At 37.5% G+C, this 25,765-nt stretch overlaps 1 protein-coding gene across 1 annotated transcript; it reads right to left on the reverse strand.

Annotated features, from left to right (window-relative positions):
* Positions 1 to 11,181: 11,181 nt before the first annotated feature.
* On the reverse strand, positions 11,182 to 16,903 carry LOC132624801 (alpha-dioxygenase PIOX). Its single transcript, XM_060339525.1, has 10 exons — positions 16,746 to 16,903; positions 15,591 to 15,854; positions 14,858 to 15,007; positions 14,637 to 14,770; positions 14,057 to 14,270; positions 13,689 to 13,834; positions 13,371 to 13,604; positions 12,706 to 12,908; positions 11,865 to 12,108; positions 11,182 to 11,614 (listed from the first exon to the last, which is right to left on the reverse strand). The coding sequence occupies exons 1-10, from the start codon at positions 16,863 to 16,865 to the stop codon at positions 11,386 to 11,388; spliced, it is 1,938 nt and encodes a 645-aa protein (XP_060195508.1). The 5' UTR covers positions 16,866 to 16,903; the 3' UTR covers positions 11,182 to 11,385.
* Positions 16,904 to 25,765: the final 8,862 nt, after the last annotated feature.

A 25,765-nucleotide genomic window follows, 5' to 3' on the forward strand; every position in this document is an offset into this window, starting at 1 on the left:
TAATTGAACCCTTACCTAGAATCTTAAGTTTCGCAGATCTTAAACAGAGTTAACTTTAAACCTAACTTTAATAAACTTTAGGTGTCTTAATTCACCGTAAATAATTAGGTGGCGACTCCTTAACACAAAAAAAAAAAAAAAACAGGAATCTCCAATATGTCGTACTTCTAATTTAACCCGGTTAAAATGGGGTATGACAGTGCATACCAAGGAGCATGACGAAGATGAGGAAAGTGTAGGTTCTTCATATCATATTACTGCACAAAGTGATCAAGATACCTCATTTCAGATAGAGGTTGCCAAGAAATGGGAGGACGTCTCATCGTGTTTCCACATATCTTTTAATGATGGTGATCCTCAAGAGCATGAAGATGCTAGAGATGCTCCACCAGAACTTGAAGAAGGGGTGAAAACCACAGTATACTCCTTGAAAGAAGTTAATCTTGGTACTGATGAAGATCGAGGCCCACCTGCCTAAGTGCTTTTGTAACAGCTGTGTCATGACCCAGCCCCGTGGGCCGCGACTGGCACCCTACCTGGGTGCCCAGACTAAATCGCATATTCATTTCCGAATCCAAACTTATTTCAGAATTTTCAAGAAGTTATAACAAACATAATTTATATCGAGAAATATGTCTTAAGCGGTCATATCAAGTCAAACTCAAACAAAGCGGCGGAATAGACATCGCCGGTCAAAATACAAATATATACAAAAGGGCCCTTTTGGGGCCATCATATCAAACAGACCGCTTCAAGACCCGAAAGCAAACTCAGACAATAAACACATAGGACCCTCGCCCCACATACATGACTACAGGCCTCTACGAACTCAAAACAAAGACATGTGGCGAGACAGGGCCCCGCCGTACCCAAATAGTCAGATATACCAAATATATACAAAGCAAAAGAGTCTGTACCAAAAGTGGACTCCGGATCGGATAAGAGTACTCCGGAATAGCAAGAAGTGAAGCCTACTGCGGAGGATCACCGATATCTGCACCTGCGGGCATAAAACGCAGCCCCCGAAGAAAGGGGGTCAGTACGAAATATGTACTGAGTATGTAAAGCACGGAGTACAGAATTATAGATCAAAACCGAAAGCAAATCAAATGTCAAAGTGGGGTACAAACTGGTATGTCAAAATCTGTATCAAAGTCATATACATATGTTTTATGCAAATAAAATCATGCAAACGCTTAAGAACGTGGTCGCCACTCCGACGCTGGCGCCACACACAGCATAACACCAGAAGGTTTCAAATCTCCGTACATCTCCGAACATAATCACAATCATCGGTGAGCGTATCGCGTCCCGAGCCATATCACAGCATAACTCCAAACGGAACCGGGCCCTATGGCGAAGCCTCGGGAACCGTAACACAGCATACGGCCGAATTTATCATACAGCGCACGAATCAAAACCGGCCCGGAAACCGGTGAACGAAGTCATAATAAGGCACGAGCGGAGTCGTGAGCAAACAAATGCAGATCGTATTTCAAAATAGTGTTTCAAAACAAGGTAAACTCATAAATCATATCCTATTACAAAATAGTCGAATACTTAGTCGACATAAGGTTTCATTTTGCAAAACGATTCCAAAATGGTCCATATAGTTCAAAACCTGGATTAGTGCATCGAATAGTCCAAACATACCCCGTGGAAGGATGTTCCAAAGATCAAAAGTGGTACGTTCAACTCTATTCTCAAAGAGGGGCCGAAGGGCAAATCGGGCATTTTGGGGTAGCGGACCCACCTCGAGTCGAAGTGAGGTGGCGAACATATTTTTACGAGCAGTAATATTGTCAAGGGTCATACATAATCATTTCTAGGTTACCCGACCACATTTCGATAGGTTTCGGACGAATAATGGCATTCTAGCCAAAAGGGAGCCTTTAGGCTTCAATCGAATTGAATGAATAGTAACTTTCCTGTGGATCGGGTTTCGAGGAGCAGAAATGCTCCGGAAGGTCTCATATTCAACTAACACACTAAGATATGCCAAATAAAGAATTGGGAAGCTTTACATACCTCTCAGATGTCGTAAGCTCCTCCAAAAGTCCCGTCCCGTTTCGTCAAAAATCTGCAAATGGTCAAAGTTACCAAATGAGATTCTTAGGCTTAAAAATGCCTTTAACTCCATATTTGCCTACCGAAATTTCGGCAGCACTTCCCCTATAAATCTAACATCCCCGAGGCGTAGCTCGACTCAAATTAACCAACCACAACAGCCCACACATCAACCAAACAATATAAACAACAATCAAGCCATTCTAGCTTTAAAGTTCTACATGATTTCTAAAGTTGGCAACTTTCCATTCAAACTTTCAAAATTCCAATTCTATATCTACCTATTTGTATTCATTCCCACATTCAAACTTATACAACCACATTCTCATTACAATCCAAACCATACACGAAATTGCACCAAAATCCATTAGTTCCATAATTCTTCAAAACATTAAAATTCACGACGAACATTCTAACTAACGTCGTTTCAATCCGAATTCGTCAACATCGATATAGATTCATATCTAAAGTCTATAGCACCCCAAAATATACATTGATATACATAAGAATACCAAGGATATACACTTTCCGATAATATCCGAATTCGTTTTCCACCGCCAATTTAATTCAACAATCAATCAATTACGATCTAAGGGTCACAACAACACATTATGCCAACTTAAACAAGATCAATTCAAACCATTTCTTTCCTTCCATAACTCACGGCCAAACACACTACACACACACACCCACGACTTTCTATTTGCGTTAAAATTACGGGATCTCCATCTACGTCCAATGATTAACACATTCACATCAATTCTATATCATAAAAGGGGCAAAATTCTTACCTTTTCTTGAAAACCCGACTTGTCGAAAACGTCGTCCTCGTGCCAAACTATTTATACCACGTCGGAGAGCGTCTTGAGTACTTCACAAATATGTAGAAATCAAGATTTTTGAATCACTACACAAGCTTGGAATTTTTCTCTTCTTTTCCTTTTTCTATTCGGCCGAACCCTTATGTTCTTGGTGTTCTTGGGTTGCTTTCTAATTAAATGAAATTTCCTAAGGGATTGTGGATATATATCCTATAATAGTCATGTGCTTAGCACATGACATTAAGTTGGTGGGTTGGGCTAGGCAAGGGGCCGGCCACTCCTCAACACTTGGGCCTCAATTTGTTGCTCAATTTCTCTTGGCCCACTACATTAAAATCCCCATTTTGTAATTCCCGAAACTAATTTTCGAAATTCTAAATTTATCCTCGGCCCTCCCCGAGGTCTTAGCATTAAGGATTCCATAACCAACATAGTCATATTCTCAAAAATTAATTTATGTCCTTCTAACACCCGAGTCATAATTATTTCACGATTTCCAATTGTACGAAAACACGGGACATAACAAGCTGATGAAGAAGACGCTTACATAGGAATACTCAAAGAATATAGGGATATTTTTTCTTGGAGTTATAAAGAGATGCCTGGATTAGATCCCGAAGTAGCAGTCCATCATATGGCAGTCAAGAATGGTGCCCGTCCTGTTAAGCAGGCCCAAAGGCTTTTCAGACCAAATTTAGTTCCTTCGATCGAAAATGAAGTCAACATACTCATTGAAGCTGGATTTATTCGTGAAGTTAATACCCTACATGGATTTCAAGTATCATTCCCGTGAAGAAGAAGACTGGCCAAATTCGAGTTTGTGTTGACTTTAGGGATCTTAACAATGCATGCCTTAAAGATGATTTCCCGCTTCCCATCCCAGAGTTGATGATTGATGCTACCACTGGTTATGAAGCAATGTCTTTTATGGATGGCGCCAAAAGATGAGGAGCTTACTACATTTCGTACACCCAAGGGTATTTATTGTTACAAATTGATGCCTTTCGGTTTGAAAAATGCTGGCGCCACATACCAAAGAGCTATGCAGAATATCTTTGATGATTTGCTTCACAAAAATATCGAATGCTATGTAGACGATTTGATAGTAAAATCAAGAAAGAGGAGCGACCACTTGCAACATCTGAGAATGGTGTTCGAGCGATTTCAGAGATATCAATTTCTAATGAATCCATTAAGATGTGCCTTTGGAGTTACTTCTAGAAAATTTCTTGGTTTCATTGTTTGACATCGAGGAATCAAAACTGATCAAGTCAAAGTTAATGTGATTTTAAAGATGCCTGAGCGTCAAAATATTCATGAGATAAAAAGTCTGCAAGGGAAGCTAGCATACATTAGGATATTCATTTCGAATTTAGCTGGAAGGTGCCAACCATTCCGTCGTCTCATGAAGAAGGACGTCATTTTCAAGTGGGATGAAATATGTACTAATGCCTTTGAGAATATCAAGTCATATTTAATGAAGCCTCCAGTTCTAGTAGCCCCCGCACCAGGAAAACCATTGATACTATACATTTCAGCACAGGAAAGGTCAGTCGGAGCATTGTTGGCCTAAGAAAATAACGAAGGGAAAGAAAATTCTCTTTACTACTTGAGCAGAATGATGACACAAAATGAGATGAATTGCACGCCAATTGAAAAGTTGTGTTTTGCGCTAGTCTTTTCGATTCAAAAGCTGCAGCACTACGTTTAAGCTTATAGTGCTAACCTTATTTCCAAAGCAAATCCCATCAAGTTTGTGATGTCAAACCCAATGCTCAGTGATTGATTAGCAAGGTGGTACCTCCAGTTTCAACAATTTGAGATTACATACATCCCTCAAAAGGCTGTAAAAGGACAGGCATTGGCAGACTTCTTAGCTGATCACCCAGTACCTGATGACTAGAAGCTAACTAATGAACTTCCCGACGAAGATGCAATGGTCGTTGAAATTCAACATCCGTGGAAAATATACTTTTATGGTGTTGCACAACTTGATGAAGCTGGTGTTGGTGTGGTGTTTGTTACTCCGCGGGGAGAAGTTCTACCATACTCCTTTACTTTGACACAACGTTGCTCCGACAATGTCGCTGAATATCAAGCACTAATACTTGGGCTTGAAATGGTTGTCGACATGAAGCAGTTATAGTTACAAGTCTTCAGTGACTCTAAGTTGGTGATCAATCAACTCTTGGGAAGCTATGAAATTAATAATCTCGAATTGCTCCTCTATCATGGTTATGCAGAGAATTTAATAGGATGGCTTGGTGATGTGACTCTTTCGCACGTTCCTAGGAAGAAAAATAAGAAAGATGATGCTTTAGCTGCTCTCGCTTCAGCGCTTACTATGCCAGATCAAAGACAAGTGACTATCTATTGAAAATGGGTAGTGCTAATTGCCAAATGAGGAGGACGGTGCAGAAAATGATCTTGAGCATCTCGTAGCTGTTTCTGAAGCTGCGAAGAAAGATTGGAGACAACCCATCATTAACTACTTGAGTTATGGGATACTACCAGAAGACTCAAGAAAAAGAACTGAAATTCGTCGTCATGCACCTCGATTCCTTTATTACAAGGATACTTTATATAGAAGATATTTTGAGGGAGTACTCTTGCGATATTTGGGGGAGGATAAAGCAGTGCAAGATTTGCAAGAAACATATTCAGTAATATGTGGATCACATCAATCTGGACCAAAGCTCCACTTCCACATAAAAATTGTGGGATATTATTGTCCAACGATGGTAAAATATTGCTTTGACTATGCTCGAAGGTGCAAAGTTTGTCACTTCCATGTGAATTTTATACATCAGCCACCCGAAGCATTACACCCGACCATTGCATCTTGGACATTTGACGCTTGGGGGTTGGACGTCGTTAGTCTGTTGTCGAAACCTTTTAGTGGACACTTATATATCTTTGCTGCAACCGATTACTTCTCAAAATGGGCCGAAACTGTTTCTCTTAAAGAAGTGAAGAAGGAGAATGTTGCAAACTTCATCCGAATAAATATCATCTTCCGCTTCAGCATTTCTCATTACATAATAACAGACAATGGCAAGCCATTTGATAAAATTCATGAACAAGATTTGTGATCTCTTCGGTTCAAGCAACGTAAATCTTCTATGTATCATGTTGCCGCTAACGGTCTAGCTGAGGCGTTCAATAAGACTCTGAGTAACTTGTTAAAAAAGTTTGTCTCCAAGTCCAAACGAAATTGGCATGAATGAATGAAAGAAGCTTTGTGGGAATACAGGATGACTTACTCCACACCAACGCAAGCAACCCCATGCTCGCTTACTTATGGAGTTGAATCATTCCTACCACTTGAGTGCCAAATACCTTTTTTACGACTTGCTATTCAATAAGGGTTCACCGAGGAGGAAAATGCTCGATTGCGTCTTGTAGAGTTAGAAGCACTTGATGAAAATAAGCTGGAGTCTCAACAAAATCTTGAATGTTATCAAGCCCGTCTATCTCGTGCCTCCAACAAAAAGGTTCGCTTGAGGTCCTTCCATGTAGGAGATCAAGTCCTTGCAATAAGGAGATCCGTTATTGTTTCCCATAAGTCTGGGGGCAAATTCACCTCAAAAATAGGACGGGCCATATGTCATATAACAAGCATATTCAAGTGGCGCTTACAAGCTTGTTGATGCGAATGGCCTGAGGATCGGTCCTATCAACACAAAGTTCTTGAAGAAGCACTATCCTTGAAGCAATATAATGCTCTTTGACGTACGAGCATAAACTGCATGTTACTCCTGGCCCGCAAGAGTATAAAATGTGCACGACACCCCCCAAAAAAAATCAGTCCTCTAGGTTGAAAACCTCGTGAGAGGCAGCCTAGGCAAAAGTTAGGACACAAAAAAAAAGGGGTTCACTAGGTTGAAAACCTTGCAAGAGGCGACCCAGGCAAAATTTAGGATACGAAAAAAAAACTCTCTTTTCTGAACTATAAAATGACTTGATCCTCTTTACCGAGGTACGTAGGCCGCTTAGAATTTTATTCTAAGATCAGTCTCATGAGTTTAAAAAAAACATACATCATTCTATATGTCGTTCGAGTGAAGAATGCTAGAATGAAACCCGCCTAACCCGGCACATGCATATCATCTATACAAACATTCTTTCATTGAAATAGAGACCTTCACCAAATGCTGATGGTTCAAAGGGGGTAAATCTCCATAAAGTGGGTTTCTCCAACGGGATGACTATAGTCTCTTAGCAAGTGGTCAATTCAGCAAGTTGAAGTCTGAAAATCTGCAGATTTTGAAGTTGAAGTCCTCAAATTTGTCAATCAATTTGAAGTCCAAACTTATTATATCTTCAAGTTGAAGTCTTCAAGCCAGTCTTCAAGTTGAAGTTCAAATCTGCCATGTTTGCAAAGTTGAAGTCTCCAAATCTGTTGAGTCTTCAAGTTGAAGTTTCAAATAAACCATGTGGCAAGTTGAAGTTTCAAATCCACCATGTGGTAAGTTGAAGTATTCAAAGTTGACCAAGTATAGTCTTCAAGCTGGCATTAGCGGATTTATCCTTAAAAGGATCTCTAAATTTCCATGCCTTAAGGTGGATTAACTTGGCCACTTTGCACCTTAAGCTAGCCTTTGGTAGATTTATCCTTACAAGGATCTCTAAATTTCCATGCCTTAAAGTGGATAAATTTAGTCCCTTTGCACCCTAAGCTGGCCTTTGGTGGATTTATCCTTAAAAATATCTCTAAATTTCCATGCCTTAAGGTGGACTAGTTTAGTCAATTTGCACCTTAAGCTGGCCCTTGGCATATTTATCCTTAAAAGGATCTCTAAATTTCCATGCCTTAAGGTAGACAATTTTTGTCCCTTTGCACCTTAAACTGGCCTCTTCGTGGAGTTGTCCTTTGATATTCCGTCAATATGGAACTTCGGCGCTGTGATTTTTTCTTTGATATTCCATCGATGTAGATTTGACGTCGTGGAGTTGCCCTTTGATATTCCGTAGATATGGAACTTTAGTGTTGTGATTTGTCCTTTGATATTCTGTCGATATGGACATTTGACGTTGTGGATTTATCCTTTGATACTCCATTGATATGGACATTTGGCATCATGAATTTTTCATTTGATATTATGCTGATATGGGCATTCCATCGGTAAGAGCATTCCATCTTCTTAAGCAATAACTTGTCAGTCCCAAGGTGTCGAAGACAAATGTTAATCTCTCGCATCCTAAGCTGAATGTTTCATGGATACGTCATTGAAAGTAACTCCACGTGTCAGTCTCAAGGTGTCGAAGGCAATGTTAGTCTCTCGCACCCTAAGCTGATTATTTTGTGGATTTGTCTTTTGATACTTCGTCGATATGGAAATTTGGAGTCATGGGTTAGTCCTTTAATATCTGTCGATATGGACATTTGGCATCGTGGATTTATCCTTTGATGTTATGTCGAAGTGGATATTTGGCGTCGTGGATTTGTCCTTTGATGTCTCGTCGATATGAAAAATTGGTGTCGTGGATTTGTCCTTTAGTATTTCGTTGATAAGGGTACTTTGTCGATAAATGCATTCCGTCATTATGGGAGTTCCGTCGATATAAACATTCCATCATAAAGGGCAAGCCGTCGATATGGACATCCCACTGATAAGGGTATTCATCAATAAGAGCATTCTATCAGTAAGGGCATTCCATCTTCTTGAGCAAGAACTTGTCAGTCTCAAGGTGTCGGAGGCAATGTTAATCTCTTGCACCTTAAGCTGATTCCTAATGAATTTTATGTGTTTTGGGCCTGAAAAAGAAAAAGGAAAGACTGTTAAATAAAAACGCAAAACCAACTAAAAAAAAATCTCAAACTTTGATGCTTGCAAGTCGGGTTCGAATAGCTTGCAGAGCTCACTGGATTTAGGATTGACAAATTATGAGAATCACACAGCTATTTATAGATATCAAGGGGCGGCTACCAAGAGTTGTATCCTATTTGGATTTGGTCACTGGTGGCGGTGATATTGGTAATTTGGAGTTCTAGACCCAAACGAAGTTGTTTCTTACCACATAAATTCTAGACAGAATAGGATTACAATCACCGACCGATGACAATTGCGTACGTCATGGAGGATGCAACATTGTAATTCATGCAGAATCATTTCAATGAAAGGGATTTCTTTTCCAACAAAAACATATTGAAAATCCCTAGCAGCATGTACATAATGTGATCTTGTCTCCATCCATGACAAATGGTCACCGAAGCTTTCCAAGCAATTGGCCGTGCAAATGAATTGCATGGATAATTCTCATTCTAAATTTGACCCAAATTCAGTTTGGTTCCATTGGTACTTCAAAACTAGTCTCTGAGAAATCTCATGAGTTTATATTCCGACAAGTCTTGAAGTAGGGGGCATTTGTGGACAATGATATTTTATTAAATTTAAATTCACAAAAAATTTGGATTATATTAAATTCAAGATATATTAGTCCAAATAAATGTTTTGAGCTAATATGATTGACTTAATTATTTAAGTCCAATAAATGTGAATTTGATTAATGATTCAATTTTATTGGGCTAGTCCATTAGTTTGAGCTACAAATGATGAACCCACTTTGCTAAGCCCAAGATGTCATCTAATCCTAGAGGCCCAAATCAGCGCCATGTGTCAAATGACGTGGCGCGCCAAGTCAAACGAAGGAGCCAATAGGATCATGTCACGTGGCAAAATGATGCAACATGCCTAGTCAAATAAAAGACCAATGAAGATGCGCCACGTGTACAAGTGACATGTTCCGGCCAATCAAATATCGACATGTCAGCTTAAATCTGATTGGTCGAAAGAAGCCTGTCCTTATCACAACTCCTACATCCTACAACTATAAATAGGGGTCTCATAATTCAGAAAAAGGACAGAAATTCTAACAAGAAGCCAGGGAGAGCTCGTGGATCAAACGCCACAAATTTTCCTACAAGCTAAAAGCATTCAAGTATTTTTTTAGAAGTTCTAGAGATCCAGACGAAGATTCAAGATCAAGCTTCAAGCCCGTGAATCCAAGTACAAGTTCAAGATCAAGCCCACCAAATTCAAGATCAAGGTCAAAAGCCCTTGAGTTTATTATTGAATTGAAGAATCAGAGGATTCATAGAGAGTGTAACACTCATATTTCGAAATCAAATACCAGGATTGTTGCGATATTTTCCTGTCTTGATTATTATTTTCTCGACGCGAACTTTATTGTCTACAATTACATCCGATGCAAATAGTAATAACTATTACGTACATCGTATAATTCAATTTTCTACTATCCAACATGTAACACTTTTCAATATATATTCGGAAAAATGGTCAATAAAATTCACACATATTTGGCTTGAGAGCTTCTAGAGAGAAGGATCATATATTTGGTGAAGGATTGGTTTTGTTTCTTTATTATTTTAATATTTGCATGAGTTAGCATCGGTTTGATTCTTTTTAGTTGATTGTATCTATTAGATTAAAAAATAAAAAAATAAAAAACTATTATCCATCGGAAGTTGAATTTTGTTGTAGGTGTAATTTTTGTGTGAGAAAATATAGTTAAATGACTTTGGTTAAAAAAAAATTGATAGTTATGTGGCTTTTGTGTTAAAAAATATAATTAAGTGACTTTGATGAAAAACAGTGATTGTTAAGTGACCATTCATGAAGTTTACCAGTTATCTGTACTCTATATTAAACTCACAGGTCAACGGATACTACACAAATTAAAAAAAACTGTTCAGTCTTACTTATCAAATAAGAATACGCTAGGATTTGTTTTATCTAAGGCTACAAGGCTATTTTTCTTAACACACCAAACCAGACGACCCCAAAGGTTGTATTGATGGAGTTCCATTATGATACGTCATACAGGTAGGTTCATTGAGGATTATACCTAATAAGTAATCAGTACGGACTACGGAGTGAAAAAAATTGAATCACCCATGAAAATAGAAGAATATTTTGTGCAGGCCCAACATGTAGCCTCACTGAGCTGGCCAATAATTGATTTAACGATTGATTCGATTACGCGCGAAATAAAGAATAAATGATTACCGCTGGCTCTTTCTCTCTCTCTCTCTCTTTTTTTTTAAAAATATTTTCTGGACCAATAAAAACTTGTTTCGACCACTTCTATTTTGAGTTTGACACTTTTGGGTTTTGATTAGATACAAGCGTCTTAATTAGAAGAATTGATCAGTAAGCAGCCTCACTGAGCTGGCGTATAGTATTTACAAAAATAAAGTAATATTGTAATTTTCTTATTAAGAAACAGTAGATGAGATGAACAACATCAACTCTAACCCAGGGCAGTCATATTAAAAATAAACTGAATCAATTTCATAAACTGGCGCAGCAATAAAACAAGTAAAAGTAGAACAATGTATCTTACAAATACAAATTTTCAGGGAAAAAATAATTAAACATACTATTTTACATATTTAAATTTTATTATACATGCACCAATACTGTAAAATTGCAATATGTGGTTGTCTCGATAAGTATATATACTGATGAGAGATCTACGGCTGAGGAACACGAAAGAAGAGTGGAATAGGATTATGAGATTCTGGAGAAGAGTCCCAAACAGAGAATGCGCTGCTTGAATTCATCCATTTCTCAGCCATCTCTGGGTAATGACGATTCAGCACATCTTTCAAACTTTCAGTTGTATTCACCCATTCTAATCCTTTCTTTGTGTATGTTTCCTCGTTGTAATTGCTGGTGAAAAATCTATCTGCCTCTAGCCTCCTGCAAATTCGCAAAACAAATTTCTCTTATAGTAATTCTTTAAGAGAATTAATGCTTAAGATAATATTAAGACAAATTACCTATAATAACAAGTTACAATATTGTAGTTGTGTATACAAAATTTGATGTCTTGAAAATCTAATCTGTAATCACTTTATAATTGACCTAGTTGTGTAATATATTTTTTAGCAAATCTTAAGTTATTTAATCTTTATAGTATCCATGAAAATATTCTTATTTATTTACAAACCTGGATGCCATGACGAGGAATAAGAAAAAGGCAGTTTCAGAAATGGCAAAGCCTTTAATCTTTTTTTCTGCCATGAGTCCCACTAACAGATCCAATTCTTCCACATCATCATCATAAACTTCACGAAGCGTTTTAATAGCTTCCTCATCATCCGTCAAATCTTCCCATTTAGAAATTGGAATTTGCAGCATCCCCCTTCGAAAATCATTGTACCTAGCAACACTTCTTTCTCTATCCCTATAAACTGCCATCCAAACATAACCAATGAATTGAGTGGATTACCAAAATAGATCTAATCTAATTCACTAATGTTTCAAAATATTTTTAATGAAACAAAGAAATGTTCTAATATGCATTTATTTAAAAATAAAGGTAATCAAAATTTTACATTGGGGAATTTTTTTTCCTTTTTGACGTAGAATTTACAGAGTGACTAGGGTTTGGCGTGGTATAACCAAAAGTCAAAAATTTGACCTTCTGCTCATTTGTGATATGTGAATAAATTACATATATTTTAATTACTTTAATGTGGTAAAAAGTACTCCTCCGTTCACTTTTTCTTGTCCACTATTAACTTTGCAAGTTCCTTAAGAATTAGTAAATGAAGTATGTATGTTACTATAATACTCATATTAATTGGTGTATAATCTCATTGGACTTGGAGAATGAGTTATTAATGTTAAGGGTAAAACTAGATTTTTTTTTATCTTTTCTTGATATGCTAAAAATGACAAGTGAACGTCAACGGAGGGAGTATTTTATAACTTCATTGTGATAATAAATAAAGATCATTGACATACTTCATTTATTATGGTTCTAGTAGAAAATGTGTAGTACTTACTTTCAAGGGACGCAAGGTCAATATGATCCGGTCTATCATTTCCATCAGCGTCTTGGGCAACAAGATCCCTCATCCACACTGGATAATTCCAAAGATCAAGAGCTCCACAAGCTTGGTGGCCCATTGAAACCATTTGCTTAGTAAACCCGATTCTTGATAAATTCTCCTTTCCTTTGCCCCCAATTAATTCTCCCATTGGGATTCTGCAATTTCATTTAATTTATATATTAAGTTTATGTATAATTATTAAACTATATGCATTATAATAGTACTGTATGCATTATAATAGTGTATTCATAATATCATTCTTATCACATTAAGACAAATGATTTTTAACCACTACAATATATATTAAAATCACAAAATTACTTTTTTCTTATTAAATTAACTGAATTTTAACCACGCTATAGCATTGAGGACACAAAATTTTACCCATATATAAAAGCAAGTTTAACTACTTGATGGGTTGGTTTGGACCTTATTTGGATTAAGTTAAGTGACAATACTACTGTAATGGATAAATTAATTACAGTTATTGCAATGCGACCAAAAAAGTTTGACTCTATACTATTATAATGTATAAAATACAGAAGTTTTATTGTTATAGCAAAAGTAACTACTAAATATCCACGTAAATTAATTATATACACAAAATGAGGCCTTACTCATTAGTCAACGGAAGAGACTTATTAGGTCCAGGTGTGACATCTATATTTCTCAGTTGAAGCGTATCGGGCAGGAGTTGATGCATCCGATAGACAGTTACAAATTCCTCAGTTAAGGAATAGGGTACCCCATGATTCTCAGGTTTCTTCATTCCCACATAACCACCAAAAACGGAACCTCCAATGTTAACATGACCAAATGTATCCTTGAATTTCTTTCCTAGTAATCCATACCTGCGATCAAGATTATTTAGTCACAACGACTAGTTAAATCGTGACAAAATGTAAGAATAACCAGTGTTAGAGATCAGCACTAACCAATTTGCACGCATTCCTGCAAGCATGGTGTCGGTTTTGAGAAGCTCAACAGTCCAATCTATTGTGTGAACTTTTGCAATGACAGCAGACGTGACAAGCCTTGCATGACGATACAAGTCCTCGTCCTCCAATTCTGGATATTCTTTCTGAAACAATGAAATCAAGTTTTAAAAGATTTGAGAGTTCATGATAAACATATATAATATGTATGCTAGGTTAAACTTATATATATTGTTAGCGTATTTTATTTGTTGTAGCAGATAATAACCTGCTTTATTTTTTACGTTACTAATTTCTATTTTATGTAAAATTAATGTAATTAATTTTTTTAATACAGAAATTAAACTGTTATATGGAGTAATTACTACCTTCAAAGCGTCACAAACAGCATTGTGCTCTTGAACAAAGAGAGCTTGCAGTGCCAGAAGTCCCGCCCAAGTGTTGCGAACATCACCAGAGATGATTTTCCCATTTTCATCTTGTTGGATGAGACCATTTTCTGATAGTTTCAACTTTCCGTCTTTAAATGTTCTCACTTTCTCCAAGACCTCTGTGTTGCTCCCGTAAATTACACTTCCGTCCCTTCATATACGTGCACGTATATGAGACAAAAATAAATAAATAAAAACAAAAATATGCTTTCTTTAATTTGATAAGTAGCATATCGTCATTGTCCAAAGTAATATCGTTTAAGGTTTTGGTACACCCATTAAGAAATTATGTAATATGTTAAAGTTATTTGATCGAATTATATCCTTCTTTAGACTTTTTAGATCACTTACTGTATTAAGAATACATGTGCGAAATTAATTAACACCCTCTTTTCTTTTCTAATTCAACATTTAGTTTGGCTAAATTGGACGAAAAGGAGAATAATTTTAGGCCATCATTTGGTGACAAGAAGGCAGATATTTACTCATGATTGTAGCATGAACTTAGGGCTCTTACCACCACGGGGTACGACTGTTCAAATGACCGGTTTTGATTTCATAAAAGCCCGTAGGAATTTCCTTGGTCTTCTTAAACTTAAAGGACTTGAGAGGGCACTCACTTGCAACTTCTTTAGGTGCTCTAAGCTCAATCTGTGTACAACATTAATATTACCAAAAAAGTACATCACAAATTAAATGAACACATTTCATTATCAAAAGAAAAACAAGTAGGCTGACCTGTTCAGTGTCTTCCAAATGATCGATCCAATCGTGAACCATAAATTGTATCCAAGAGGCAGCAATCATGTTAAACTGTTTTCCTGTGTCCACGAAGTTTCTCCGGGCTAGCAGCTTCGTTGCTACTACCATTGGATCGGGCTTCTTTAACTAAATTTAAATTTTTCATAAAAGAAGAAAAAGAAATTAAAATAATTCTTTTATCATTAAGTTACTGAAAACTAAATCGTCTATAAGCAAAAAGAAATTTGTAACCCGAAAAGGACGCATGTTATTCACTTTGACAGTTTGCCTATCGGTATAATAATAAAGTCAATAATAGCAAAGATTATTATGTCATCTATAAAGGACTACCAGACCTATTAGTGGCGGCTTCAGATCCTGTCATTAAAATAGTGATTTTAAAATGCAGCGTTTACTTTGCCTTGATTTTATTATGAACTACCTCCTTTTCTTATCTCATCTAACTTATTGAACGTGCCTATATAGAAAGTCAAAGATGATTTGACAGGATTCAAGAAGTAAATAAATCTTAATAAACATATCCATTAATAAGTTTTGAACAACGAAGAAAAATTCGGTTACCAAAATAAAATAAAATAAATGAATGAAGGAGAAAATTGCTTCCTAATAAATAATTATATTAATGATAAATAATAAAGGGTTGATTATAGTAATTTATAACATACAAACTAAAAAAGAGGGCAAGAAGCAGTTATATATACAGTAGTACCTTATTATGCTGATCAACAGGCATCATATTCCTTCCAAAGAAAGAAAATTCACTGCCTGCTCCTTCATTGAAGGGATCATTGTATTTACCATCAGCAGTTCTATAAGGATAATCCGTTGGATTTGATCGGACGCCGGTAGGTGTTCTACCAACGTTGATCAAATTGTATTCCTGATGAAGGCGCCGTCGCGCTCCAAGATAAAGTAGCCCAAAGAACACCGGTAGCCGGTGCCACAGATTCCGTTTATCAACGAAATGAACAATCTGCATGCATGTCATCACAGTAATTAAAACAAAATTTAAACCAAAAATAAAATAAAATTATATATATATATATATATATATATATATATATATATATATATATATATATATATATATATATATATATTACAGCGGAAAGTTTGTCTTACGATCGAGGCTGTCTTCCAAATGTAAAATTTATTTTTTCTCAATTAGTAAGGCATTATTAGTAGTCGCATTATCGTAGTATAATTTTCTGTGCTCTGATTTATGCTATTATCTGTTATTTCCTGTGTTTTGATTATTTTATGTTATCTGCGTCGCTTGCGTTACTTCATTTTCATATCGCTTTGAATCTCTTAGCCTTATCTGACCTTTTTTTATATTTTTTTATTGAGCCGAGGGTCTTTCGGAAACAGTCGTCCTACCCTGGTAAGAGTAAGATCTGCGTACACTCTACCCTCCCCAGACCCCACGTTGTGGGATTTCACTGGGTTGTTGTTGTTGTTGTTGTAGTAAGGCATTAAAGGGTGTTTGGTATGATTGAATTATTTTTCGATAATATCTTATTTTATGTGGTTGGAGAGTGAAAAATAATTTTCGCAAAATATCTGTTAACGGTTGATAATTATATAAATCAGATTGTGTTTTGATGAAACTTCTTAGTATTATAGATTGATAGTAATATGTAATGGTGGGAAAAACAATGATATAAAGTTATAAAATGAGATAACTATGAAGGAAATTAGCAATCTCGGCCAAAAAGCCAGGGTCGACGATGTGTTTTCCAAAAATATTTTCTGACAACCAAACACCTGAATATATAGGGAAAAAAATTTCTTGGCACCAAAGAGCACATACTAGAAACAATCATGAATTAGGGATACACAATAAACTAAAGTAAAGAATTACCAGAAACAAAAATTTGTCGACAAGAGTCATTCTCTCAAAGATCTTATGAAAATCTTTGTGGATGAAACTAAGGAGAGGGGATAGCAACAGATTCTTGAGGGATGCCATAACAAAAGACATATTTTTACTGGAAATATCACTTGTAATATGAGGTTATACGCTTTGGAGTACGTATATATATATATATGGAGGGAACATAATATCCTCTATACAATATTATGTTGGATGCATTGCTTTGACAATTCTAATTTAGCCGCCTAAGGAAAACAGTTCCACTTGAAATTTGAATGGAAAAAAAAAATATACCGTGCACGTTGAGAAGTAGACAGCAGAGAAAAATATTACACGAGTATATATTTCAAATACGAGAAAAAAATACTACTACATATGATATGAGGCGTTTTCCGTACATGTGACCCAATAACCACTTTCTTTTTGTAAAACTGGAGTAGTGTGGTCTGATAAATGAGATTTATCTATTTTCGGGTTTGAATGAGGGACGGATGTACAATTCGCGGCCTCTGAACTCTATTTAATATATATAAATTATTAATTTAGAATTCAGTAACTTAAAAAGACTAAAATTTTAACCATAGTCCTAAACCCACATTTGGTTCATGTCTTTGTATGTTTGAATTAGTTAAGCTAGTGAATTTCGAATAGCAGATGGTGATACTAAAAAGTAATATTTATTTTTTGGTTGCAGAAAATATTAATCGCACAGTTGAGGCAGCTAGCTTAAGTCTTAAACTAATCATACGATCATATTCAATGTGAGCTAATTAATTTGCTGTCACCATTTAAATATGACAGTGTCAATTGTTATAACGATTGAATGTAATGATATACACGAAATATTTTCAAATTGCATATAACAGTTTAAAATTGTGTAACTTGAAGAATAATAAAATGTAGAATGGACCTCATGCCGTGTGACATTAATTTTTGCAGAGTCTAACTACCCAAAAAATTGAATAAATCTGAATATAACATCTCCAATGCCAACCAGAAGACGATGAATAATTAAGCTGAAACCAATTTAAAATTGGAGTATTCTAATAAACACGAGGCCAACAAATAATTAAGTAATCATTTTTCTTCACACAGCTCTTCGCATTCAAACTTTTAGGAAATCAATCCGTGATCTGTATTGATGTATGAAATTCATTATATACAAAGTAGGTATCTAACTATCAGCATAATACTAGGCTAAATTATGGGACCTAATTACTATACACAAAGAAGAGATCATGCCTAATATACATTTGCTAATTATGAAAAGATTATCCTAATATTTACAATATTTACGGAGACTATTACATAGTCTATCACACCGCAGCAGTCGAAGCAGGAGGTTGTCGTACGCTTAGACTGTCCTTGAAATCATCAAAGAGCATGCGCGGAAGACCTTTAGTGAAGATGTCTGCGATCTGGTAACGGGACGGGACGTGAAGAACACGGACTTCTCCACGGGCAACTTTCTCACGTACGAAATGTATGTCCATCTCAATATGTTTAGTGCGTTGGTGCTGAACTGGGTTACCTGATAGGTATATGGCACTAATATTATCACAATAAACCAATGTAGCTGTTCGGATGGGACAACGGAGATCCAAAAGAAGGTTGCGAAGCCAGCAGGACTCAGAGATGACATTAGTGACGCCACGGTATTCGGCCTCGGCACTCGACTTAGACAGAGTAGGTTGCCGTTTGGATGACCATGAGAAGTGATTATCGCCAAGGAAATCACAGTAACCGGATGTGAATCAGCGAGTGTCTGGACAACCACCCCAATCTGCATCTGTATAAGAAACAAGAGAGGCAATGGAGGATTTGTACAGATGGAGACCAAACTCAATAGTACCTTGAATGTATCGTACTATGCGTTTTAGAGCATGCACATGTGCAACCTTTGGATCATGCATGTGAACGTATACTTGTTGAACCACAGAGGAGATGTCTGGTCTTGTGAATGTAAGGTACTGCAACGCGCCGACCAACTTACGATATTGTGTGGGATCATCGCAAGAAGGCCTAGCCGTGGCACCAAGTTTGGCTTTGGTGTCAACCGGTGTCTGACTCGGCTTACAGGCAGTCATGCCCGCACGCTCTATAATATCTGCTGCATAATTTTTCTGAGAGAGAAACATGCCGTGTGAAGTCCGGGTAACAGCAATACCCAGAAAATGGCTTAAAGGGACCAAATCCTTCATAGCAAATTCGGCACTAAGCAGAGACATGATGGATTTTCTGAGGGTATCTGAGGAAGCTGTGAGAATAATATCATCAACATATAGTTGAATGTAAGCACTGTCAGAACCTCGACAATAAATAAAGAGAGAGTGACCAGATCGGCTATGTGAAAAACTAAACATATCTTCAAAGCGTTGGAACCATGCACCAGGAGCTTGCTTAAGTTCGTACAACGATTTATTTATGAGACAGACATGATAGGGATTCTTTGTATCCTTAAACCCAATAGACTGATGCATATAAACAGTCTATTAAGATTACCATTTAAGAAAGCATTCTTGTCGTCCAACTGATGAATGGGCCAAGAGTGTGCAAATGCAATGCTCAAGACAGCGCGAATAGTAGCCGGTTTGACAATCGGACTGAAAGTCTCATCGCAGTCAACTCCAACCCGTTGAGACCTGCCATCACAGACAAGACGGGCTTTGTGCCTCTCAAAAGAACCATCAGATTTCTTTTTGTGACGAAAGATCCACATAGAACGAATAAGATTCACATCAATGGGACGTGGAACCAACTCCCACGTCTTATTTTTAATTAGAGCATTATATTCATCAACCATGGCATCTTTCCAATTGTGGTCATTCAAAGCACTTACAGGATTTCGCGGGATAGGTGAGATGGAGGGAGTGGTGGAAGTGTTTTACTTAAACAGTTGTTTGGGCTTAAAAATCCCATGTTTGCTTCTAGTGACTATGTAGGTAGGCTGCTGGACAGTCACGGGTTGAGCAGTGGGGGAGAAGGTGTTATATCCCGTGATTTCGCACATTTGGATAAATCGAATTAATTGTGACTTGTAAGAGATAAGGTAATACTTTGATTTTAGTTAATACATATATGTTAGCCATGAAAAATATTGATGCGGAAATATCGAGGAAGGCTAAGGGTAAAAATTTGAATTTCGAAAATTAGTTTCGTGAATTACGAAATATGAACCCAAAAGAAGTTGGGCTTGGAAAAAAAAAACGAACAAGAGAGGCCCAATTCTTGTGGTGGCCGGCCATGTCCATATAAAAATGGCCCAAGCCCGTGTGAATTAAATCCATGTATTAAATAAGATAAATGGGCCGCAAGCTCTTCATTATTCAAGAAGATTCAAGAACAACAAAACAAAGAAGAGAAAAAAAAAAAAAAGAGGCCGAAAGGTGAGGAAAAAGGAGAAAAAAATTAAGCCAACAATCTTTGCTCCAAAAATTCTAATTTTCTAGTATTCCTACTAAGTTCAAGACCCTCTTCAACGTGGAAATATTTTTAAGCAAAAAAACCACTTTTGTGACAAGTGCAAAAATTCTATTTAAGTGGAAAAGGGTAAGAATTTTTCTTCTATTATATGTTAAGGATGTTTGTGTATGTTGTAGTATGTGAAAATGGATGGAATTTATGAAAATAGGGATGATAAGTTGTAGCCGTGCATGTGTGGGTGTGGTCGTGTATGTGTGATGTTGTATAGAAAGAATGGGTTAATTTATGTAGTGTGTTGGTTGTTGTAATGTATAGAAATGGATGGAAAATTCATGAAAATATGCATGTAGTTGTTATGTACGAATAAGGGGTTGTTTGGTAAGTTATGGTGAATTGATTCTATTTGATATTTTAGTAGTTGTCGATGTGGATTCTATGATGAAAATGATAGTTTGGTAACTTGAAGGGAAGTTGTTGACGTGTAGGTTGTTGATCTAGTTCATGAAGTTGAAAGTAAGGAATGTGTTATTGATGCTTATTTAATTTGGAAGGATGTGGATTGAGTTGTAATAATTGGTTGGCACCTAAATGAAATGTCGTTGAATTATGTAAAATAAGTTATTAATGTTAGAATGCATTTTGAGTAAATTATTGAAGATTGGAGATATGATTGTCGGTATTGTTGTTGATAATGTGGTCGAGTTCCGTTCTCGGGTTTGTTGTTGATGATTTAGCCGAGTTAGATTCTCGGGGATGGTGTAGTTACAGGGGAGATGCTGCCGATATTTCGATAGAATATAAGTGAATTCATTTGAAAAACTAAGAGAAGTATATGTCGATGAATCTAATGATTATGTCAATTCTCTTGAATGTAGATTATCAAGTTTGGACAAATAAGCGTAGCTAGTTGGTCGTGGAACAGGTATGTAAGGCTTACCCTTCTTTCTTGGCATGATCCCTATGAAACAGGCATATGGTATGTATGTACGATTTCAAAGAGATTCCTATTCTTAGAGCCACTAGGATGGCTAGTGTTCTTGATTTCCATAAGCTGTCTCACATGACTTTGATATGCATCCATGATTTCCAAAGTTCTATTCGATAAGTTTCGAGTTGTCTACGATTCTCATTGGCCTGTTGACATGAGTATATTTAGTATGGTTGAGATTAATGCATAATCGGATAATGAGTCAAGTATAAGGGTTTATGTCCTTAAAATGGTTCTGTAAGTGTTAATGTTTCTAACTTTTGCATATAATCTTGGATCGGCCCGAACGTTCCTCGACAATACTATAATACGTTATGGATCGGGCTGCACGTTCTGCAGCAATACAATGTACGATGTTCCAAAAGTATGTGTGCGTGAATCTGTTATATGTATATATGATTATTGCTTCGGTTTTCAAAAAATGGCTTCTGAAATGTCCGTAAAGGTTCTGTGGTAACATATCCGTAACTTTCTTATACTAGCTCCGATTGGTTTGAAACTTGTTCTGAACCTTCAGATGTCAATAAGTATACCTATCTATCGGATCTCGATTTATATGTATATGGTTTCGCACTACTTTATTCATGCAGCTTCAGTATGTCCTTCACTGAGCCCGGGCAAGGATATGTTCTCGTGCGTACTCCTCTGCATTGTTCACCGCGTCCCTCTCACTTGCGGGTCGGGGCATGTTATATATGATATGATGACATTATGATATGATGATAGGGTGGTGGCCAGGATGGTACATTCACCGCGTCCCGCAAAAGAGGGTCGGGCCACGTTACATGCATATATAATACATGACGTTGGCATACATGATTTGATTCACCGCGTCCTTCACCAAGGGACGGGGCACGTTATATGCATACATGATATATGATTCACCGCGTCCTTCACCAAGGGTCGGGGCACGCTATATGTTTACATGATATATGATTTACCGCGTCCCTCACGGGAGGGCCGGGGCACGTTATATGCATATATGATATATGATTCTGGCATGCATGATTTGTGTTTGGAAAGTAAACATTTTGGCATTTGGTACCTTCTGTACTTCTTCTGGCATAAAATATCGGCATACATGATCTGTGTCTGGAAACAAATATTCTAATATTCGGAATCTGCACCATTCTGACATACAACCTCTGTATACTCGATTTGTGATTGGAAAATGAGCGCTTTGATAATCTGGATAATGTACTCACTCTTGTACTGTTTGCTTTGGATATGGTTCTGTTTTCTGTGTTTCATGCCTTACATACTCAGTACATATTCCATACTGACCCCCTTTCTTCGGAGGCTGCGTTTCATGCCACGCAGGTGCACCCAGATAAGTGGAAGAAACTGCAGAAGATGTCCCAGCGGAGTTGGCAAGCTTTGTTTTGTTCCTGGAGTGTTGTCGAGTCATAGTTTGTATGATATGCTTTCTGGATCGATGTTAGAGACTTTGCAGACAGAGTCGTGGGTATTGGTTGTCAGTTCTGTAAGCGGCTCTATCAGCCGATGTGTTATTTTGTATTATGATATAGGTTCTATATGATTTCAGTTTTGTTTAATTTGACAGCTACGAGAAAGAATATTTCTGAAAATTTTACTATGTATTTCATCCCTATTTGATTTAAAAGTTTGACAAGATTATGTTTGTACTAAGGGTCAGAGGGTTGATGGGCAGTCACGGGTGGAGCAGTGGGGGGAAGGGGCTACTAGGCAGTGGGGGGATTGGGATGGACCGAGGGGACGACGAGTGGAGTAGGCTGCGATAGAAAATGCAGGGTGTATGGAGAAATCCCATGGTCCAAAAAATCATAAGAAGTTGGGGTTGGTGAGTGAAATTTTGAGAAGGGACATTGAGCTTCCTCAAAGATGACATGCCTTGATATGATGATTTTGTTGGTGGATAAATCATAACATTTATATCCTCTATGATTCAACGGATATCCCAAAAATACACAGGGGGTGGATCTTGCCTGCAACTTATGAATAGTTGTAGATGGGAAAAAAGGGATAACATAGACATCCAAAAATCCGGAGATGATAATAGGAGGGGTTCGTTAGTAAAGAACTTACCTTGGTGATTTATACCCAAGGACCTTGGTGGGAAGCACATTAAGGAGGTATGTGGCCATTTGGAGAGCATGATGCCAAAAGGAGGGGGACATAGAGGAGTGTACAAGAAAAGTATCACACTATGTTGTTAATGGATTTAATTTTTCTTTCCGCTTTGCTGTTTTGAGGAGAGGTATGAGGGAAATAAAATCTGAAATTTAAACCATTGGAGGCTAAAAAGGATTGAAAATGCCCATTGGCGAACTCCCGCCCATTATCACATTGAATGTTTTTTATGTCTCTTTCGAATTGAGTCTGTATTAATGCCTTAAAAGATAGAAAAGTAGAATAAACTTGAGACTTGTTGGATATTGGAAAAGTCCAAAGAAAATTACTATAATCATCAAGAAAGAAAACATATGTCCATAAATCACTATGAATGATATCAAAAGGCATAGTAGTAAATGACAAAGAATCATGAAATGGCAATTTAACGTGTTTCCCTAAAGGACAAGAGGTACAAAAAGAAGTTCGGGCCCTATTACATTTAATTAAGGCATTACTACAGAGAGAACTAAGGATAGCAATTCTCGGATGGTCGAGTCGGGAATGCCACAAGCTAGGTGATGCGGCAATGAAGGTTGATGGTGGAATGGTCCGTTTTGTGGAAGTGATAGGATATAATTCCTCGGTGCTCTCACATCTCATTAGGCGGCTCCCCGTCGGTATATCCTTCACAGAAAACCCAAGAGGATCAAACTCAACAGAAACATTATTGTCCTTAGTGAATTTACGTACAGAAATAAGGTTTTTGGTGAGTTTTGGTGCATGCACGACATTTTGGAGATGTAATTGGGGATTAGGTGGGGGTAGGGATGTATGACCATAACCTTGAATTGGAATAGTACTACCATTACCAACAATGATTCCAGAATTATTGCTCAAATTAAAATAAGACGTGAGAGTACCTGAGTTGACAGTCATCTGGAAAGTCCCTCCAGTGTCCATGTACCAATTATCATCTGGTTGATGCATGGACAGAGTGTGCATGTCCGCCTCCATGTCTATTGAAGTGTACCTAGAGTAGGACAGACCATGCATGGAATAGGCCTGCTGAGGTGAGCGTGGACCCGGACCGAGAAGACCAATACCGAGTCGTGATGTCGTGGGACGTTGCTGCCATGGCCTGGTAGGATATGGGCAGGGGAGCAGTGCCCACTGCTGTGGCGGCCAGGCAGGCCAATAATAGGCCTCTGCGGGTGGCTGTGCCGTGGTTGGTCTGTCCGCCGTCTTCGCGGCAGGATTTTCCACCGTTGTTGTTGTTATTCCCCTTTCCCTTGTTCCTGCTGGAATTTATGCCACTATTATTATTATGACGGTTAGTTAAATTATTGGTGCCGCCAGGTGGTGGGGAGGGAGTATCATTATCAACAAGGAGAGCCGCGGGAATAGAATCGCGGGCACGTTCCTTGGCAGCGGTGTCTTCGATCTTGAGTGTGGAGCACACTTCAGAGAAAGAGGACAATACATCCTTCTTCTGGATGGTGGTGACAAAGTGTGCATATGTCTCCGATAAGCCTGCAAGGAGGCGCAAGACCATACGTTGGTCGGACATCGGCGACCCCACGTTGGCAAGCTAATCCGTGAGTGACTTTAGCCTATTATACGAGGCCATAACTGAGCCGAAGTCGGCCATTTTTGTGGTGGTGAATTCAGGTTCAAGGTACGCTGCCCTTGAGAGCTTGTTATCTTGGAAAAGTTGAGCAACTCGATTTGTAGCATCCCCTTTGGAAGGACACGACTTACAAAACAAAAGCTAATTTCACACAAAAATGTTTAATAGCGGAAAAAGGCCCATGCGAAAAAAATTAAAAGTGCGACATTTTTTTTTTTGCACCCTCCGAAGAATTCTTGGATGAAATACAATATAAGGATATCATTTTAAAATGGTAATTCCCTTCTCAACTGGTCAACACATTTAAGAAATTTCTTTTTGAAATTTTATTTCCAAATCAACACCATTACGGGTCCATAAGATACACAAAACTCAAACTAGTGATTTTCTCAAAACTATTATCATCCTTTGTACATAATTACAAGACAAAATATAAACCCAATACGTGGCATGACTTGGGTTAAAAGCACACCCTAAAATAGCAAAACAAGTCACCAAGCTCAAGTTACAAGCATATGGTCTTGTTTTTCACAAGTCTTCAAAATTTCATACATAAGTGCCACACATGTATCATGTACAAGTCCCTAAAAATTTATAAAAACTAGATGCATATGCAAATGTGATCTTCACAAGGGCTCCCAAAAAGTCTACTCCAAATGGCCATCTTCATATCTCATCTCGCACATTATCTACGATAGAAAACAACTATCGCTAAGCATAAAGCTTAGTGCTGTATAAACTTTGGGTTTGAAGCCATTAAATTCTCCAATTCCCTTGTTCGTCGTAGGTGGCTCAATAAGGTAAGAATAAGCCCAAGTGAACAAGTATGTCAAAGTGTCGAACACAAACCTTGGAGGGTTTCAAAATATCAATACT

The sequence above is a fragment of the Lycium barbarum genome, chromosome 12 (assembly GCF_019175385.1).
Source record: "Lycium barbarum isolate Lr01 chromosome 12, ASM1917538v2, whole genome shotgun sequence".
In the NCBI taxonomy this organism is placed as follows: Eukaryota; Viridiplantae; Streptophyta; class Magnoliopsida; order Solanales; family Solanaceae; genus Lycium; species Lycium barbarum.

Bases quoted from the DNA above. Each gene is read 5' to 3' on its own strand.
- LOC132624801 (XM_060339525.1), bottom strand. From the start codon at position 16,865: ATGTCTTTTGTTATGGCATCCCTCAAGAATCTGTTGCTATCCCCTCTC. The intron at 15,855-16,745 runs GTAATTCTTTAC...ACATGCATGCAG, and splicing joins TCGACAAATTTTTGTTTCTG to ATTGTTCATTTCGTTGATAA. The intron at 14,771-14,857 runs GTCAGCCTACTT...TGTTGTACACAG, and splicing joins ATTTGGAAGACACTGAACAG to ATTGAGCTTAGAGCACCTAA.